Source organism: Pezoporus flaviventris, unplaced genomic scaffold (genome assembly GCF_033815535.1).
Source record: "Pezoporus flaviventris isolate CSIRO_AGI_PZ_B2104156 unplaced genomic scaffold, CSIRO_AGI_Pfla_v1 ptg000045l, whole genome shotgun sequence".
NCBI lineage: Eukaryota > Metazoa > Chordata > Aves > Psittaciformes > Psittacidae > Pezoporus > Pezoporus flaviventris.
Genome location: NW_026892593.1, coordinates 2967424 through 2988496, shown reverse-complemented (window position 1 = coordinate 2988496; position 21073 = coordinate 2967424). Strand labels below are relative to the sequence as shown.

Here is a 21073-nt window from a genome sequence, read left to right as displayed (position 1 = left end):
GCTGAGCTCAAAGCTGTTACTGTTGCCTGAGGGCAGAGCCTGGGGTTCCCAATTTTTGAAAATACCATCCAAGAAAGCCTGTCAAGGCTAATATGATGGATGGGCTATTGCAAAAGGGAAGCTTGGCAATCCTAGGTCACAATTTAAAATGATTCCTTATAATACATCAGGCTTTACATATTACAAAGGCTTTGCAGGCATTGATCCTCTACAGAGCTCTGTAAGACCCAGCCAGTGTTGTTCCCACTTGGCAGCCAGGATGCTTTCAAGGTAAACCCAAGATGAACTGGCAACACAGTGCAAATCTGGGTGCTTTTGAAGCAGGATCAAACTTCAGAGCTCCTGTTAGCTGGAAGTGCACATCCACATCCCCTTCCTCCCTCTCAGGCATCTCTCCACCCAACTCACTGGCAAACCACATCAGAGACTGGGAGGAGGCTTTCTAATTTTCATAATTTCCACTCTGAAATGCTGGAAAACCTCCTTTTTCCATCCCGGACTTTACTGTAACGCAGCCATCGCGTATCCTCCTGTAAACTTTCAAATGCACCAATAGCAGCTGCTTCCTGCAGATGAAAAAGGGTTTGCTTCAGTTAGGGCCAGTGGGAACCTAGCCAAGAAGAGTCATAAAACTAGAGGACACTGCTTTTTAAAAGCAGTTATGTTAGTGCATTCCGATGCATCCAATCAGCCACCGGAGAGGGGTTTAAGTAGCCTTGGGACCAACCTCCAGCTTCTGGAGGATGGTGTTTGAGGAAAGATAAGCAGGCTGATGCCAGCAGATGACCTAGTCCTCTGTCATAGCAGACTGTGTGGAGCTGGCCAGAGTGTGGGTTGCAGCAGCATTTTGCAAACTTAATTCCTAAGCTTTGCTGTATACTAATCCACAGATGCTGCTATCCACCCTAGACCGGAAGGAAAATTGGTGAGAGATTTAGGACAGGGGTATAGGCAGCATGAATGCTTTTCTGCACAGGCAAAGAGATGCTGTGAGGTGTCTGAACATCCCCTACAGAGCCCAACACTGGTGTTTTCTTTGAAGTCAGCACCTTTCGCTCTCCAAGAGTCCTCTATTTAAGGGGCTCAAGGGGAAAGATATAAACATTTTGGAGAGAAGGGAGCAAAACATCTCTGAAAGTCAGCACCTTTTAGAGAGGTTCCAGGTGGAAATCCACAAATCCAGGTACCCTGAATCCCTTGAAGATAGATGAGACATCTTCTGCAGCCCAGGGTATGTACCGCCACCTTCTCACATGCAGCCCCTCTCCCATGAGGTCAAGAAAAGACTGCAGGACTGGCTTCAGATTCCTGGGCACTGGCCTCCCAGAAACCTTCTGTTGTTTGTGTTTCATAATGATTGCCCACTGGGGAGGCACTGACCATCTTTCCCTCCCAGTTCCTAGCTTGTGAAGCCAAGAAATACCAACATGAAAAGGTCCCTGTTCTTTTATCCTGGAATGAACTGACCACGTCTGGTCAGACAGGGACAGAGCCCAGAATACCATTTATGTGGGCTTTTCTTTCCCATGACAGTTTCCCAGTCAAAGCTTGAGTAAATATGAGGTCATCACCAGTTTATAATTGTTGAGATTTATGCCTCTCCTGATCACATTTTATGGAAGCAGCAACAGCCTTTCGTTCTTGCTATTCTGCCCATATCTTAACCACTCTTCTGACAAAAACACCCTATTTTGAAATCAAACAGATTCATAGAGGCTGTTCCCTGCCAAGGCAGTGATTCTTGTCTGACTGGACCACTGCCCTGTACACTGTTGATTTTGGTGGGCTTCAGACATAAATCTTTCCAAAGACTGTTTCTTTCACTGCACAGAATAACAGCCCTATTGTTACAGCTACAATGCATTTGAGATGTGTCTCCATTGCTCCTTAGACCATGGCAGCCAATGAGGCTGTTCTCATAGCTGAATACCCTGTTTCATCTCCTTTTCATGACGGAGCAGAGCAGTGCCAGGCACTGTACCTGGGGAAGGTGAGGGTAATGGGGCTGTTGCTCTATGTTCCTTCTTGTTGGCGAAGTAGCTTGGAGGAGTGTTTATACCAAAGGCTAGATGGAAATGTGCAGTCATTTATGTTCCTCCCGAATCCTGCAATATCCCAAATCAGGTTAGTCAGGATTAGCTTTTTCTTCAAGTACCTGGTTCACACAGACTGACACCTTGGCTCTACAGAGGAAGTTTTTCCTGGTTTTGCAAGGTTGTGGCATGGTTTTGTCAATTGATGCCTGTCCATAATGTGGTGAACCCGAGTTTCTGCCCCTACTATCAAGGCCCTTAAGCGGTTATTCTGCAACACACATGTGCATGGGTTACTAAGGTGAATAGACTATGCACTGCCAGTATTTGTCTGTGGGGTAAAGGGAGTGTTGCAGGGACCAAGAACAGCTCTCCATCCTAAACAGAGATGGAGCAGGAGCCAAATCAGAGCAACACAACACCAAGAGCCACGAGTGCAGATCAAAAGACTTTCAACCCCATGGGAGCTTCATGTCTGGGTAGAGACTGGGCTGTGATTGAGTCACATCTGGAGTTGCACAGGGTATGTGCTGTGTGGGACCTACAGGAGAGGGCATAGCATGGTATTTCGGGATGGCACAGAGGGCCTGGTGGGAACTGCCCAGAAGAAATGAAGGCAGTCTTGCATGTGGTTCAAAGAGAACTGCATGGATAGAATATAGGGCCCTAAGCGATGGAGAAGTGAATTTATTCCAACCACATAAAGCTGTTTAACTTGTGAACAACATTAGCTGGGTTTTGATCACTTTTTTTTCCGAGCTACTGTGGTGCTTGGGCAGAACTTCCAAGTTCATCATTCTCTTAAAAGTTCCTACATTTATTTTCCTTAGACTTGAGACTTCTTTGTTTTTCTTTTAATAAAAAAGAAAATCTGCCATATCCTTCAGCTGCAAATGATTTAATAGCTCTTGGCTTTGTGTGATCTGAATATTTTCTTGTTCTCTTGCTTTGCAGCTGTGACCTACTTAATTACAAGCAGGAAACAAACCCCAGAACCATTAGACATTCTGCCTGGCTTGAAGAAGGGGAAAAAAGTAAAAATCTCGTGTTGCTAAATACTAGGATGTCCTTCTTAATAACAGGAAGTTAAGCTTCGGATAGCAACAGCGAACATTTGAATTCTTTGTGCATCAAGATAAGGATAGCAAAGAGCTTATGGGTTTTAGTTTTTATGGCATGGATGTTTTGGGGGCAGGGGAAATGGCAGCCGTTTCTAACAGCAGAAATGGGAATGAGTCATAAATTTCTAAATCAAGACTGTAAATCCTCTTTGTTTTAACTTCTGATCGGATTCAGCCTGCTGTCCATAGAGACAATGAAGTGAGCGACTTGCTGCTTCAATCAGCCAGCTTTTGAGCCATTTATCCTCTTTTCAGGAGGTAGGAGCAAACAACAAGCTAGGCAGTGAGTTTGGATTCCACATTACAAATCGTCAGGTTGGAAAGCAGAGTGTGGGGGACTTTGATTAACTGCTCTCCACCTCTGCAAATTGAGTCTGGGATGCTATTTATACCTCCTGAAACTCAGCACCCTGTCTGGATATGCTGGTGGGTAAGTGGGTGTACTAGTAGCTATAGAAAACAGCCAGAGAAAGGGAAAGCCAGGTCTGCCAGCCTCTGGTTGGTCTGTCCCAGCGCTTCAGTCCTCTTGTCCCTGTTTATCCACAGCTCTGGTAGCACCGCAACAATACAGATCTCTCAATGTGCCATGAGGCAATAGAAGCTGATGTTTGCACAGGGTTTTAAGCTGAACAGCAACAGAAGCACAAGTTATCATCTTCTGTCAACTGTGCATGCATTATCACTGTAGATGGCGTGGATCCAGCACTGTCCTACAAGGCAAATGGAGATTTTCCATTAGCACAAGCCACAGGGGTCTGTGTTTTGGGAGCAAACGGAGTAGAGGTCAACTTTTACACTCTACTGAGAAGATCTAACTGGTCCCAGCTGGGGAGATGTTCTCAGCGTGAAGATCCGCTGCAGTACAGTAGTCCCCCTGTGTTGACTCCTGAGTTTCCCATCTGCAGATTAATTGTGTTGTGGCAATAGAAGCAACCAAAACACCCCAGTGCAGATGCCATGAATGGGTGTGTGCTGCATTTTGTGGTGCTAACTGCTCAGCATGGCTTGCTCTGAGATGTCTCTAGCCATAATCTTCATCCATGGCACCCTCTTTACAAGCATTTAGCACCACCTGGATGTATACAACACTATTCCCACAGGGAGCATATGTATGCATAACCAGTCTTCACCTCAGAGGACATTTATTTACTCATAGTTATGCTCATTTTGATAATCAGTGTAGGAGTTTTCAACACAGAGGGTACATTATCGATCCAAGCTATCTTAAGTACTTCTTTCTGCTGCAAAACTCCAGTGGAATACGACCACTTGGCTTCCTAGCAGATTAAACACATATTTGCTTTTAATGTAAAACAGTTCTCCTGAGATTTCATAGCACCTGGCAAATGTCAGTGAATTAATCTACTGAGGAAATGGAGACCCATAAAGTTATGTGACTCGTCTAATGTTGCTCAGGAAACTGATGACTTTCCTGCAATAGGACTAGATTCCTCTTCATTTCTACTCTGAAGGTTATATCTGGCATGCTTATATTTTGTCTTTCCTGTCTGTCCAGTGACAACTACATCTTAATCAGCAAGACTATATTTATTTGTAATGATCATTTATAAGGATCTTCAGAATAAATCAAATATATGCACTTTAGCTTAGGCAGGGGCAGTGTTTCCAACCCATAAGCAAGATCAAATGTGAGAAATCGGGGCCACTGATTTTCTAAAACATGTTCCCTTTGCCCTCCTCCTTTTTAATGAAATGTTCAGCTCTTGTCTGTGGACAGAAAGGACTTTGTATTAGTCATTGAATGCAGTAAGTGTTACCACTGGGTCTGAATCAGACACACTACTTAAATATATCTGCAGGATAAGCTGTAAGAAAATGTTCTGCTGCAATGGGCCATTTGCGCTGCACGGTGTCTTGTTTTGCATAGACAGCAAGGCTGCCCTTCATTACGTTATCCATCTTGCCATAGGGCAAAACTGCAAACTGGCTTTATATGAGCCACCAGATTTGTCCTCTCTGCCAAGAAAATAGTGGCAGTTAAGAGACACCTGCAATGTGTCTTTCAGACCACAGCCCAAAGCCAAGGCCATTTTGACAGCTTGGCCATCAGCTTGGGGTGGGAAGCACAAGCTAGATGATTCAATGTTATATAAACACAGGGTACAGGGGAACATCTCATAAAAGCAAATACTTGCTCCAGTCGCCAAAGGAATAAACAAAAGCTTGAATCAATAAAACTGTACCTGAACAAGTGCATGACTCCTGTGAACAGTCAGGTACGTTTGATCCACAGTCTGAAAATCAGTGCCCACCTGATGGGCACAAACACAGGCTTGTCTCAGATTCCCATTTCTTCACCCCTGAACCTTGCCAGAGGCTATTTTAGAAGCAGCTGAATAACATGGAAGGAAAACAACCCAGCTGCTGGATGAGCTTTAGGTTGCCCCCTGTTCATACCTGCCTCCTAAGTAGGCCATGATTTTTTTTCTTTTCTTTTAGCCAGGAAGAGTACTCCCGAGCATTTCTGCACAAAATAGCAGGGAGCAGTGCAATAATGGGGTGATGGGCATGTGCTAGCACGTGCTGCTTTGATTGGACACCCTGGTCACAGGACATTACGGCCTCCAGCGGGATCAGAGTTAATCATAAGCTTGGGTTTCCAAAGTGAATAATCATATTTAAGATCTTGCCATTCACTTTCTGCAGCTGTTCTGCACTATTTACTTAATACGTTATCCTGACCTACATCCCCTCCTGCAGACTCATTCACCACAGTGTTTGTGGAGAAAGAGGATTGAATAGTAAATCTCTGCTCAATCTCTTCCACGTTTCCTCACATTAAAAGTGCAAATCACTTTGGGTAGTGGAATATTAGGGACAAGTACAAGCCTGGCTTTATAGGATTCACCTACTTTTAAACCTTGTTAAATTGCTAACACAGCTTACTTTAGGAAATGAAATGTGTATGATTTGAGGATATGACATACTCTCTTGTGTCAGTCAATAAAAATCTCTTTCAAGTGAGGACACGTACATCCTTACACAGAAGGAGCTGCTGTTCACATAACGATAATACTTAGCACTGCTAGAGCACTTTACATTTTCAAAGAGCTTTAGAAACATTATGATCAAGGTGGATGACTGGAATAGCAAATTTTCATGCAATTATTACTGTGAAGCAGCAGTTCATTTCATTATGGAACATTTTAGGCCATATGGATGCATGAGAACATCTTGAGGAAATTGGCCAGTATTCCTGACTCCTGATGTTCATTCTAAAATGTAACCAGCAGAAAAACCTTTGGTTTCTTGATTTTTCTCTGCAGGGGACTGTAGGGCTGTCAGTGGTGGCAGACCAGGGAGTGAGGGGTAGAGGCTGTTTAGATCTATGGTTTTGGTAGAATGTGATGGATGAGAGTGACTCGGTAAATGAAGGGGTGCAGGCGTAGCCATCACATTTGCATGGGGCAGCAGATCATTGTTCCAAGTACAGGTTCTTGACCCACAGTTCCACAGAGCTGAGCTAGGGGTGTCAATGACACCTCTAAAAGTCTGTGAAGCTTCAGGCATGGTCCCCGTCCAGCTCTTGTGGCCCAGCCAGACTATGGTCATGATCTTTCAGCAACCCAAAATGGTTACAGGGTCAGCAGACCCTTCATTAATCAAAGCTCTCAGCAGGCACAGTATGGACATACATACTTTATTTTCACTCTTTTTAAATTCAGGTGAGTTTCCTTTACCCAGAACATATGTGTTGTAAATGTAGCCCTCAAAGTCTAAGGATTTGCTTCTTCAACTCAAATGCCATTCCCAGCTCCTTTAAAACCCTTCCCTCAAATTTTTCCTCATATGAACAAAGTATAAAACCTGGCAAAGGTACAAGAAATAAAGCCAATAGTATCCAGTCCCTGCACTCTGGGAAGCTCCCACTGGACACATAGAATCCCTCCACGGTACCTCCTTGGGTGGCAGCAAGGCCACTTGTCAGGGAAAAGACAGAGAAGCCAAAATGGGTTAGCATGAGGAATGACACCACCTTGGTTGGGGTGAGATGAGGGAACTCAGAGGCTCATGTTCACAAGTGGATTTGATGCCCAACATCCATTTGGAAATCTCAGTAGAGTTTGTGGTTTAGTGCAGTTACAGGAGAGAGGTCACTTCTGTAGGTCCTCACTGAGGGCCCTGACTCTGTATGGGCACATGTGAAGTAAAGGGGGTGACTCCTTCTCCATGTGTTTGATCACTTGGCAGTGGGTCATGTCTAATTGTTGCCATCATATCAGCCATGAAAATTACATGCCATTAAGGAACAAGGAGGAAAATGAAACTGTTTAAACATCTCCAAAAACAGCTCTAACATAAGAAAGCCTGAAGCTGTTACATGAAAGGGAACTTCAGACAAGAAGACGTAACCACATTAGTCCCCTTCCATTATAGAGAAACAAAGAACAAAAAGGGTAATAGGTTTGAAATAAGACCTAAAAGACCACATTGGTCTGGAGCTTCAGGGGCCATTGGAGGCCATATGTTGAGCAGAAGCAGGATGTTTCTGGTATGTCTACTGCAAGCTCAAAGGAAACCACCTTCAATGTGCCCAAATACATCCACACCCATTGGAAAGCTGTGGGTAGAGATTTACTCTAGAGCACTGGAAAGGGATGCTGGAGTTCTCCTTCTGAGGCCAGAAAATACAGTCATGTGCCTAAAGGCAAAACACAAACCCGACTCTGGAGTTCCAAGGGCAGGCAAGCACCTACCTACATCAGTGCACAGCAGTGACTGCAGGGTCTGCAGTGAGGAGGAGCTGTCTGCTGGGGTTGGGTTGAGAAGTCCATCCCCAGCCTTCAAGACTCGGTGACAGTCCCAAGAAACAACACAGCAGCCCAAAGAGTTTGGTTTTTTTTTTTTTCCTTCTTTTTTTTTTCATGGGAAGTAAGGAGCTATTTTTATGCCCCAGTAACAGCTTTTGGACTGTCAGTAAAACGTGGGAGGCTTCATAGTAAATGTTTTGCCTGACATTTTCTCAGAAATATCAGGAAATAATCAGTGCATAATTAGAAAGGCTGTGCTGAAAAGACCTACAAATGTCTATAGATCGATGTAAAGAGCAAAAGGTACTTTTTTCTCCTAATTGACCTTAGTGAACGTGAAGCTTGGTGTGTTTTATAGAAATATATGATTATTTTATAGAAATGACTCAAAGTGTACACCAGCAGAAGAGCCAAGCTGCTGATTACTGGTGATTTTTTCTCCTTTCTTTTGCCATTCCCCATAGCAATGACCTCTTCTGACTTTTTGGTGTAAACAAGAGTACCTTCTGTGGTGTCTCCATGGAAAAGAGCATCTTTGCTGGTGTGTTCCTTGGATCTAGAGGGAATGGGCTGTCTTCGCCTGAGAAACATCCACAGTCACAATTCCCTCGGAAGCTGCGAGGTGGGACAGGCAGCTTTTAACCCCTCAAAAAATAGTGTGTGTCTAATCAGCAGGAAAACCTCTGCAGGAAACGAAACAGTCTGCTTTAATCATGAAGGTAAATCTACACACTGAAATGCCCACTGGGCCTCCTGTAGACTCAAGTGAGTCCTAAGGAGACTGTTCCAGTCCATCAGTTAAATAAATACATAGGGGAACTGTTTTCAGAGAGTCTGATTATGTCATCAGCAAAGTGAAAAGGTTCCTTCATCTGTTGAATAATTACTGAGTTGGGACAGGGGGCCTATAGTCTCCTTTCGAGCATACGGAAAGACTTGACGCACATGTGGAGTAGCTAATTTTAAAACTGTGGCATATCCTCCATTTCCCCTCCTCTCCCCCTTGCAGAATACCAAAGGGGTTAGGTCACATCCCAAAGCAATCACTTGCTATGGTTTCTTTTCCCCCCTCTGTTTTCCTTTATCAAACACATTTCTTTCTTTGCTTCTCCTGTGCTCCCAGGCAGAGATCTTATACACCAGGCTGTAGCCCGGAGCAAATATTGTCTAGTCAAGTTATATTAGAGAAAAGAATACCTTCTTTCCAAATGAGGCTTTATAATGGAGATGTTCCTGGCCCTTTGCCTACATCACTGCTAACAGAAGCAGTGCGTTACCTAGTTTACAGGCAGGCAAAGAAATAACCATGAGATGGTGAGCATAGGGAGACTAGCAAAGAAAGCTGATAGGCAGGGACAGAGAGAGGAGGAAAGAAAACTACACTTGGCAGAATAAATAGCTTCTAACAAGTTTGAAGGAAATATTATTATGATTTTATTACCATATTTTATGATGCCACTCTAAAAACGATGTCCTGAAGAAGAAATTAGGCTGAGAATATGCATTTTGCAGCTGTATTTTCCTGGCCCTCCACCTGCCCTGTCAATAAGCTGATGAGCATCCTTGTGCCATTACTGTGAGTCACTGCTTGCTTCACATCCTCCAGTCCTCGAAGATCTAATTATGGATGGGGTCAGTGTGGGACATATCTGCGAAGAGTCAACCAGAGATCAAACCAGCAGCTTTAGGGGCTCAGTGAGTGCAGGTCCCTCATGATTTTAGCTCAAAGTGGTGTTGTTCTATCTCTAAGAAGTGCCCTCATGTAAGCAACTTCCCAACTGACTCCCATCTGCTCTTTCCAAGTCCTACTGCCTTTTTTGTGCACATTCCTCTGCAGGGAGGGTTAAATAAGTGAAAAATAGCACTAACAGGCAGCTGTCTCCAAGGGCATTGGTTTGCCTTTGGTAAAATACTTCAATCCAGTTTCCCCACTTGGTTATTAAACTTTAGCCCATAGTTAGAAGAACTCATCAGATTTAGTTGGAAAAGCTGTTGCAGTTTAACTGCATGATTTTCTGGTGATTCAAGCAAACTGCAAAATCCTTGTGTTGAAAATGTATTTTCACCCTCACTGGACCAGTTCCCTCATCCCATCATAGATGCTGACCACACTGAAGTCTCCACCCAGACAAGGTGCTCCTGGGGGGAAAAGGGCTGATTTCTTCTCAAAGCCTAACCTAAAGGTTAATCTTTGCATCCATAGATTGAAAAGGGTGTTTTGGCATCCAGCTCAGAGGTATTGCATTCTCCTGGGCTTGTTAGGAGGAAACACAATCTTATAAATGCAAGGGTTAAAAATATGTCTACACCAGCTGAATCAGACTGATTTTAAATGGGCATTGTTCAATCCATCCAATTTTCCAAGACACCACCCTTTGGGTAAATACGGTGCTTTGCAGACAGTTGCATAAGTCTCACATGAAGTCCAAAACATACAAAGACTCCAGAATAGACAGTTGCTTGGAAAAAGGACTGGAATGTAACTCTGCAACGGCTAGTCAACACATGAAACAGAAGGATGAAACTGTGCATGGGGCAAAGTTGTCTGCTCAAATGTTCTTCTGCAGTGTTTGAAAGAGTTAAGCCCACTATTGGAATGTCTTGGGAATGTTGGCAGAGGGAGAGCAAGCGGCTTTTTCCTCCCTCTGGATGGAATCCCAGGACTGAGCTTGCAAAGTGATGACTTTGGATGCGAGTTTGCTTCTTGGTTCTGCAGCGGAGAGCTGAGAAGTGATGCAGTGTAAAGAAGAAGCCCTTTGCGAGGGATGTGCAATTGCCTCTCTAAGTCAGGAGAGGTCTTTTTACCTCTTGCCTGCTCTTCCATGGGTGCAGCAGAACTCACTTTGAGAAGATACACAGAGGGAGAAACCACATCCTGAAGGGCGTGTGCGAAGGGAGAAAGACACATCCCCAGACAGTTTATTTTGGCTGCTGGTTTTTGTTGTCGGGTTTGGTTTGGTGGTTAGGGCTTTTTTTTCCCCCCCTTTCTTTTCCTTCTCCTTTGATGGAAACTGCAGTGACTTTTTAACCTTGCAGTTCCGAAGGCGCCTTGGGATTAGCTGATTGCCTCCGAGCAGGGAGTCCGGGGTGTTTCACATGGGGAGCTGGCATGGCTGCTGTGCTCTTTGGCTTTGAGGATCTGCTCTACAGCTGGGACAGCCTGGTGTGGAGCCTGACATCCCGGGCTCTGAGGACTTGCCGCTTTGGAAACCTGAGGGTCCTGCAGCTCATGCTGAAGCCATGGTGCATTTCCAGAGCCGTTTACCAGGTAGGGTTACAAAACACCAGGCCAGACCCTCAAACCCCAGTGCCGAGTTGCACAGGGTCCTGTCCTGTTCCTACCAACCGCTTTGGATCTCATCACAGGCAGCGGGACAGAGGAGACACCATTGGTAGGGGAGGTTTGGGAGGACAAATGCAGGGTATGAGGATGGTGGTGGTGTCTCCTCTGGGTGAACACAGGTCCAAACTCTCCTTCCCAAAGAGCAGAGGGGAATAAGTGGATGCAAAATTAAAGGTCACCCTGCTACACCCCTTTCCTTGATCTGTATACTTGTAAGTACAGACAGCCTTAGCTGTTCTGCATCTTCAGGCTGTCCCTGCAGCTGCACAAGAGTCATTTATGACTTACTCATAGGAAATCATGCCTAAAGACACCTAATCTGTGGAAAATGAGCAAACGCAGTGTGTTTTAAACTGCAATCGCACTAGTTATCCCTACTTGACTTGTACAATGCCTTCTGACTGCTTAGTCTTGCAAAGTTTGAGGCATCTGCTCACCTAAAACTTTTGTTTTACTTGATGTGTGGTTTATGTAGTATAGGGAGGTTTGGGGCTTGATTGACTAGCTTCTTGAGAGTTATGTTAGCTGTTTGCAGCTTGAGGTATAACAATACAGCTCTAATAAACTGTGTGTGCTTCTGAGAGTGGCTAAACTGGGTTAAATAAACTGAGCATCACAGAGAATACACTAGAACTGGATGCCCGTTTGAATAGCTACTCATTCCAGTCCATTGGTGAGTCCAGGTTGAAATGATGCTGTAAACCAATCAGTATGCAGCTCGTCTGCTTTTTAAATCAACATTAGACAACCAAGACAAGACTCTGCTGCAGGGACAAACCCATTAAATTATTTATCAGCTTCACAAATTGGTTAAAGCCGGGTGCTGGATTGACTGATCGGTGTTTGCATTTGGAAAAGGCATTTTCTGCTACTCCCATTTGCTTGGCATTTTGCTTTTCCTGTGCTTTGGAAGTCTCCATGTGTGAAGCCAAGTTATATAGAAGAAGCCAGATTAAAAGCCTGTTGAAATTGTGTGTGTTGCTTAGAGGGATACCAGGGTAAGGCTCTTAGTAATTTCAGCAAACTTTGAACCAGCTTCAAATCACTCTCTGGTTTCAGCAGACTTCAGGAATAGATTTTATGGCCTTTGGAATTCAGAAGCTACGGTCAGCATGTTTATTTTAGGTATTTGTCCTAAAAGATGCCTGCAGCCAATAATACAAGCTTATTACTCCAAAGAGCCCTTTGTCCCACTGTTAGCCCTGGTGGCCCCGGGGCATGGTTTTGAAACCCCCGTAAGAAATACCACAGTGATGGTTCCAAGTGAACCAAGCTGCCATCCACCCTCTTTCAGCTTGTTTTAGGAGCCTGAACCTGAAGCCAATTCGGTTGTTTGGGCTGGGGAAAGGGGAGGAGGAAACAGGAGGTCTCTGTACTGAACCCCCTTTTTACCTTCTACCCATGTAAAAACACTCTCAAAAACTAAGGAGCTAGTTAGTTTTCAGATGCGTCCAGATTGCAGTTATGAATAGCCTATCCCAGCCTACACACAATGTATGAGGGGATGCTAGTGCCTGTGATAACTCCCAGGACTGATGGTCTTTTCACAGATTTACTCTGTTGAGAGCACTGAGCCTATACACAAGAGCACTTTTTCCATTACAACACACACACATCTATGCCCCTATGGCATTTTATCATGTTCCTGGCATATTACCCCTTTTTGCTAGAGCCACCAGTGAAATGGGACTGTAAAGGTGCCCCTTCCCATCCAAATGAGCATTGATGCAGCCTGACACTCACAGGGCAGGGTGGACTTGAATAGTTGTCATTTCTCAAACAGAAATAGTGAACGTCTGCAAAAGCTCAGTAAAACCACATCACTTTATTTGTGATGAGCTTCCAGTTCTTTGGAGAAGGCTTGAAATGGTGGGTCAGGTACCAGGAGAGTTGCTGCTTGGTGGAGGTTTGATTGGGAAAGGCATCTCATAGCTCATCATTGCAGACAACCAGCAGCAGCAGCGGTTTTATTAGTGGCCAGCTCAAGCTGATAGCTAACTCTACACTTACATATATTAATCCTAACAGCATTTTCTCCAGTAGCCAGCATCCTCCAGTTTAAATGCTGACTGGGTATTTTAGTAGAATATTGCTTGGACAGAAAGTCTGCCAGTTTGATCACTTCCCAGAGACAGAGACTTCTTCCACTGTTTATTATTTACATGATCAAAGAAGCTCTTGATCACGCTAGCTTTTGTTGCTGCTATATATTAATCCCTGCTGCTACTGTATCTCGAAAGCACAGCAGATCATCTATAGGAACTTTGCATGATACCAGAACCAAAAAAAAAAACTTAAAAAAAGAAATATTAATCAACTTTTTAAAATTAAGCAAAATTATTTCATACTCAAAAAAAGTATGCTTTATGCTTTTCTCATTGAGTTAATCACATCTCAGTGTATTTGTGGCATTCTGGAACCATCTGCTGGCTCACCCTTGCTGAGCCTGGCTTGGGAGTACCATGGCAAGGTACAACACAGTTTCCTGGCTGAGCAGCAACCACACTGCTGTGCACACATCAGTGGGAGGACTCAGGTCCTCCTTTGCACCACCAACCTCGACCATGGCTGCTTGGGTATGACATTGTCTTGGAGAGTTTTTTTGGTATCCTTCCCCTAGACTGTTGTTTCCACCACACAAACCCTGAAAAACATCCCTGGGTTTGGTAATTCCCTTCTGCTGTCCTATATACAAAATACATAAAACCAAAGCTAATACTGTATAGAGGGTACAGTCCAGATTTATTGCTAATGCAACAGGCAATGGGCTCTTGAAAAGAAAAGGAGCTCCAGGCATCAGCATAATCAATGTAATTCCACTTATTTCTGACAAGTGAAACCTTGCTTTCTTAGATCTTGGGAATTCAATGGCAATGCATTAGCAGAGATAGATGGAATAGCAACTTTGCGATGATGCTGGCTGTGGTGGCCAAGGTGTGATTCAAGTAGTTGAGATTTCAGTCTTCAAATCCAAACTGATTCAGTAATCAGAAGGCTGGACTGCCCAGGCTGTGCTCTGAACAGTAGTTTTTATAAGTAAGTTAAAGCAACCAAAATTTGTTCGTTCTTGGTCTCCAGACTGGATTTGGGTCAGAGATGCTGTGTAATGCCATTCCTCTTTAAGTGGTGCTGAGGTACTCAGGACATGTGAGAACTAAAGTCTTTCGGTACTCTACCCTGAAGCAAGATACCATCATCTATCTCAGACCCCATTTCTCTTCCTAGCCAGTAAATCCTCCTGCAGGTCTGCTGTGGTTCCCTGGGATACAATTGTCTGCATAGTCTGAACAAACCACTTGCCTTGCTCTGTTTTCAGCAGGGCTCATATTCACCACTTGTTATATTTTAATTGCAATGAGCACTTGCTGTATTTTAATTGTGTTTTGTTATCCACCATGTGGCTTTCTGACTCCATGGTCAAAATTCATCTGAATGAGGAGATATCACACAATAAGTTTCCAGTTGAGGCTTTCAGACAGTTGTGTGAGATGCCACAGACTTGTCAGATGTATTTTAACAATGCCCAGAAGATGTCCAACTGCTCTGACCTACTGAAAAATGGCCTTGTGAACTAACGCAGTGCCTGCTTTGGCAGACATACACTTCAGTAAGTGCTGGGGGAGGGCTGGTTTATTATGGGATAGGCGTCACTTCTGCATTTTAACATCCCAAAGACATTTCACTATTTATTTAATCTCCAAATCCATCAACAAATATTTCAGTTTCCCAGCTACGTCTGTGCAGCGTTCAAGACCATCCGGTAGGCAAGGACCTACCTCCTCAGTACAAACGTGTTTATGTGTTTGTTTAAAATCCCACCAACTGCTCCTACCAAGTTGGAGGTGGACCACTGGATGCAAAGCAGTCTCTTGAGGAGCTGTAACACCAATCACAGGCGTTTAATTCTTCCCACACTGTACACAGTAATGCTGTGTACTTTTTACACACTGGTTCTTATTCCACCAAGTACTTGGAAAGGTGGTTAAGTAATATCCATAGAAACTGAGGCAGAGACAAAATTACTTGCTTTAGGCTATAGAAAAAAGTGCAGAATTGTCTTCGTTACCTCACTGATCCCCATATATTCTGTTAGCTAATGAGATTGAGGAAGGAGATGGGCTGTAGCATTTAGTGGCTGGATGTTAATGTAAAATGAGGAAGAGAACTTCTGCTGTGCTGGAAGGAGCAATGGCAGGAACAAGGTCCTTAGCTGATATCTTATGGTAAAAGAAGGATATCTGGGGGCTCTGGGCATCCCTAGCCATGAGAAGGAGCTTGCTGCTGCTGTGGAAACCTCCTGCAAGGCAGAATCAAGTCACAGATCCCAGCTTACTAGCTGTTTTCCAGCTGTGAAAGCCATCTGTGACTCCTGGCCCCTTAGTACTGAGGGTGTTTAGCAGTGCTTTAAATCCCTGATGCTCCTCTAGAGCTGGTAGGTATTGCAGACCAGAAGGTGGGTTTTCATTTGCATACATGCAGATGTACCCAGCCATGTGAGACCCCAAACCAAGTCCTCCCTGAGCCTTCTGTTCTGCTACTTCATTACCTCTGTTTTTCCCAGTCCTGCATTTTCCCATATCATAGAATCATAGAATCAGCCAGGTTGGAAAATACCTTTAAGATCATTAAGTACAATCTTTACCCCAGGACTGCCAAGTCCACCACTAACCCATGTCACTAAGGGCCTCATATATACCCCCACATACCCTTCCAGCATCATGGTCTTCCTCCTCATAAAGGAGCCATTTAGGAAATCCATTCTTGTTCCAACATCATGCCTCACCCTGTTTACCTTGAAGACATCTCATTATGCCTAAGCACAATTAGGAATTCAGGAGCAAGGGCAGCATTGCAAGCCCACCCTGCTACTGTAAAAGGCTGTGCAAAACAGTGTTGGGCAAGAGGGAGGAAGGAAAGGGCTGAAATGTTAAACACATAATTTCAGATTGGTAAAACTTCCAGGTTTTGATTTATAGCTTCATCGCTAAGCAGATTAATGTGTAATTCAAACAGAACAGGCTCTTTGCTTTCTTTTCAGGCCTGACATATTAGCATTTCCCATTAATCTAGTCAGCTCCAGCATGATGAAGGCTGCAGAAATGGGGCATTAGGCATGTGGGAGTGTTGGGTGGGCAGGAGAAAAACAGACAACAAAATTTGCTTTAGCTAACTAGTTGGAGAGCATTGGACTTTATTTAGGTCTTAGGGTGCAGCTGAAGCTGTTTCTGACTCCCCCTAAGTCAGTAAACCCAGATCCTTTCTCTTCTGGTTTTGGGCAGAAGGCTTTTCAGTGGGGCTGTTGATGTTCTACTCATGACAACAGAGGATGGAGGTATCAATGCCACTTGCAGAGCAATACTTGCAGGGCTCTTTCCTGGCAGCTCCTCTATCCCAAGAGCGTCATGATGCCAGGGTATAGCTGGTATTCAGGAGGCTGCAGGCCCCCTAAAGACATCCCATGGGTTATTGTAACAAGGTCAACCCCCCCCCACCCCGAGCTTGCAGCTTAATTCCCACTCTTAGTTGGGGGCAACTCTGATTTTTTCCCCCTGCACTCTTTGCTGAGCAAGTCCACAGGCTCAGGAGTCACCCTGGAGACTTCTCGAGCTTGATTGCTCCATATTTAAGCATTTATGAGACTTGAACTGCTGCCCTTTAAACAAATAAATAAATAAAAGTAAACAGCAACCAACACAGATCATCAAAAAGAGAGGAAAAATAACCCTCCACCGGAAAGCCCCAGAGCTGCAGGAAGGTCTAATGAGCCTCACATGTTTCCAAGAGCCGCTTGGGAGCTTTTGGCTTGCAGAGTTACTCACCCCGTGTTCATTACAGGCAGAAGCAAAGAGGGATAGACAGGCGTGGGGGGGGGAACAAATGTTAAAAATTTATCTTTGCCAGAAAACATCCAAACAGAAAAAATCCCGTTTCTACTCAAGGCTCTATGGAGAACGCACAACAAGTGTTCAATAAGTTCCTATCCCCGCATATTTTTACAAAACACTGTAAAATTGCCTTCAGCATTTGATACAGACTTCCCCTCCCTTTCTAGAGCTGGGAAGGATTGGGGCAATCTGGTAGGATCCATCCCAGTGTCACCAGACCCACCATAGCCCACAGAGAATTGATGTTGGTAGAGAGAAAGTCAAAGTGTTAACAGTGAGCTAGGCAGGAGTGCTTATCCCCATTCTAGGCATGTTAAATCAGCCTGCCCAGGGCTGGTTTCTGACCCACACTGTGTCAGGCAATAGACCAATAGCAACTAGGTTCAGGTAAAGCTAGAGGGCCGCTTGGGATGTCTTTCCCTGGACCAAAAATTCCAGGTGAAATGTGGTGGTGGAGCTCACCAGAGGAGCACAGAGGGCTTAGACACCTGGAAAGTTGGGGGCACTAAAGCATTTTCCTTCTGAACAAACATCTATGCCCTTCAGCAGCTTGTTGCGTCTCATCTCTCCTTCCACTGCCCCAAGGCAGCTGTGGGTCAGGGCAAGGGGCATAGGGGTTTCTTGGAGGGCAGGGACAGGCAACAGAGGTGCGCTAGGCAGTGGCTGAACCTCGAACTATTTCATCACATTGGGGGTTGCTGCTGTTAAAGCTAACGTGAAGCTGCACCTGGCTGAGGCTTACACTTACTGTTTGCAAACACAACACTGAAGGACTTTCCATGTGCTGTAGCAAGGAAATGAGGTAGACTTTAAACCCACACTGAGCCTCCTATCTGTATTTACATGAACCATTAGGGATGGTAGGAAGAGACTGAGTGGTCAAGTCTCATGACTGAGCTTTTTCTTGTCCAAGAAATACAGTAGCCTCTTGCAAGGGGAGGTGTATTTGGCTTTTTTCTCCTCTGTGTGGATTGCTCCAGTCTGCCTCTTTGTAAGAAACATTCAATCTCCAGTCTGAATTCATGGGAGGGGAGTCTGGTTGTCCCCATTATGATCATGGGCAAAGGCTTTCATGGTGTTAATTCTAGCCCATGAATAAATGGGTTAGGATTACCAATGCAGCCAAGGAGCAAGCACAAGCAATGCTGAGCTGTTTCTACCCTGGGATGGATTTGAATCTGTCCCAAAACTGAGCTCTCTTGAAGTCCACCACCAATGGCTTGGGGGTACCTACCCCTGTCTTTACTTTGGGTGGCAAGGAATGAAAACTATGCTCTCCACAAGGAATACAGACTGTCTCAACTGACATCAGAAGTTCACTCATCTTATAATAGAAATGCACCTATCAGCAATGCAAGGGAAATACTGTTTAATCCCCTGGGTTTACAGAAACCAGGTCTAAACTGTTTCTTCCTAGGCTTAGCTATTTTCTGCTCAGTGTCTTGAAACATGACATGAGATGCATCGCACATTCCTTTAACTATCAAAATTTAGGCATTTCATCCATGCTGGTTTCTACCAAGATGGGCATCTTGGTACAAATCACTCTCTGGATATGAAATCATGGCAGTCAGGTGAAGTTCCCGATGACTGGAAAAAGGGAAATATAACCCTCTTTTTCAAGAAGGGGAAAATGGATGACCCGGGGAGTTACAGACCAGTCAGTCTCACCTCTGTGCCTGGCAAAATCTTGGAGCAGATTCTCCTGGAAGGCATGCTAAGGCACATGAAAAACAACAAGGTGCTTGGTGACAGCCAGCATGGCTTCACTAAGGGGAAATCCTGCCTGACCAATTTGGTAGCCTTCTATGATGAGGCTACAGAACTGATGGACAGGGGTAGAGCAGTTGATGTCACCTACCTGGACTTGTGCAAAGCATTTGATACTGTCCACACGACATCCTTGTCTCTAAATTGGAGAGACATCAATCTGATGGATGGACCACTCGGTGGATAAAGAACTGGCTGGATGGCCGCACTCAAAGAGTTGTGGTCAGTGGCTCAATGTCCAGCTGGAGACCAGTAACGAGTGGTGTCCCTCAGGGATCGGTGTTGGGACCGGTCTTGCTCAACATCTTTGTCGCTGACAGGGACAGTGGGATTGAGTGCACCCTCAGCAAGTTTGCCGATGACACCAAGCTGTGTGGTTCGGTTGATTCGCTGGAGGGAAGGAATGGCATCCAGAGGGACCTTGACACACTTGTGAGGTGGGCTGATGCCAACCTCATGAAGTTTAACCATGCCAAGTGCAAGGTCCTACACCTGGGTGGGAGCAATCCCAGGCACAGCTACAGGTTGGACAGAGAAGAGATTCAGAGCAGCCCTGCGGAGAAGGACTTGGGGGTGTTGGTTGATGAGAAAATGAACATGAGCCGGCTTCAGTGTGTGCTCACAGCCCAGAAAGCCAACCGTATCCTGGGCTGCATCAAAAGGAGCGTGACCAGCAGGTTGAAGGAGGTGATCCTGCCCCTCTACTCTGCTCTTGTGAGACCTCACTTGGAGTATTGTGTGCAGTTCTGATGTCCTCAACATAAAGGACATGGAACTGTTGGAACAAGTCCAGAGGAGGCCACGAGGATGATCAGGGGACTGGAGCACCTCCCGTATGAAGACAGGCTGAGGAAGTTGGGGCTGTTCAGCCTGGAGAAGAGAAGGCTGTGTGGAGACCTCATAGCAGCCTTCCAGTATCTGAAAGGGGCCTATAGGGATGCTGGGGAGGGACTCTTCATTAGGGACTGTAGTGATAGGACAAGGGGTAACGGGTTCAAACTTAAACAGGGGAAGTTTAGATTGAATATAATGAGGAAATTCTTTCCTGTTGGGGTGGTGAAGCACTGGAATGAGTTGCCCAGGGAGGCTGTCAATGCTCCATCCCTGGCAGTGTTCAAGACCAGGTTGGAAGAAGCCTTGGGTGATACGGTTTAGTGTGAGGTGTCCCTGCCCATGGCAGTGGGGTTGGAACTGGATGATCTTAAGGTCCTTTCCAACCCTAACTATTCTATTATTCTATGATTCTTTGCCCACCCTTTCATGCTGAAACCACAAAGATCTGAGACTTTTAAATCTAACTAGATGCCAAAGTATTAAACACCCACAGACCTGTGAGGAAGAGGTCAGTCATATTGTTCTAATTAAATACATGCCATCCAAGGCCTGGGTGGAAAATGCTGGAAGCCCTCAGGAATGTTGGTATCCATCAGGACAGAGTGCCCAGTAACCTTGCAGCTCGAGCCATCGAACTTCAGCTGCTGCAGTTGATACAACATGCTCTGTAATAGGACATGCGCCGAGGAACCTGTTTTTGGTGAAGTGATTTGCTTTCCCCAGAGAGACATTTGTGAACAATTCAGCCATCTAAAGTAATTGAAAGCAGTGGGAAGTTTTGCCTGAAGAATTTTTGTCCTATTCAACCTCTTCTCACTCAAAGAGAAATCTGTCCTGGGTATATGGCTCTGAATAGCCCCAGTACAGGTCCACTCTCATTGAGCTTCCATGTGTTTCTTCCCTTACAGAAAAGAAGATGATTTTAGGGGAAAAAAACCTGCTTTTTTCCTTCTCTGTTTGCGACACAAATTTGTTGCTGCACCAAAGGCTTTGTGCAAAGGATGCTGTTTCTTTCAGATGTTCTCCAGAAGCCTAGGTAGAACTGACCAGTGCCATTGATGTGATCCTGCCCTAACTGTGTTTGTAGCTGCATTTGCATTCGATGCTGCCACAAATCACCTGCACTCTTGCAGAAATTCTCTTTGCATCCAACCAACAGCATGCAATTGTTTAGAGAAAAACAGTTGGCCTTGGGCATGGAAGCTTTGGGAAAAAAACAACCCCAAATTGTGCACTGAAAGATTAATCTCATGTGATAGCAAGAAAAAGGAACAGGACAAAGGCTTTCAGTGCCATCCAGGCCTCAGTACCAGAA

The 21073-nt window shown here is 44.9% G+C and overlaps 1 protein-coding gene across 5 annotated transcripts in view; it reads left to right on the top strand.

Annotated features, from left to right (window-relative positions):
* FRMD4A (FERM domain containing 4A) overlaps positions 1–21073 on the top strand; it is a 380055-nt gene that overhangs the window by 180382 nt on the left and 178600 nt on the right. Inside the window, exon 1 of one of the 5 annotated variants that reach the window (XM_061467212.1) lies at positions 11011–11194. The exons of 3 other annotated variants lie outside the window; for them this stretch is intronic. In XM_061467212.1, the coding sequence (XP_061323196.1) occupies positions 11036–11194 (159 nt within the window). In that variant the 5' untranslated portion in view covers positions 11011–11035. Of the gene's footprint in view, positions 1–11010; positions 11195–21073 lie in introns of those variants that run through there. One more of the 5 variants, XM_061467211.1, reaches the window with a different exon arrangement.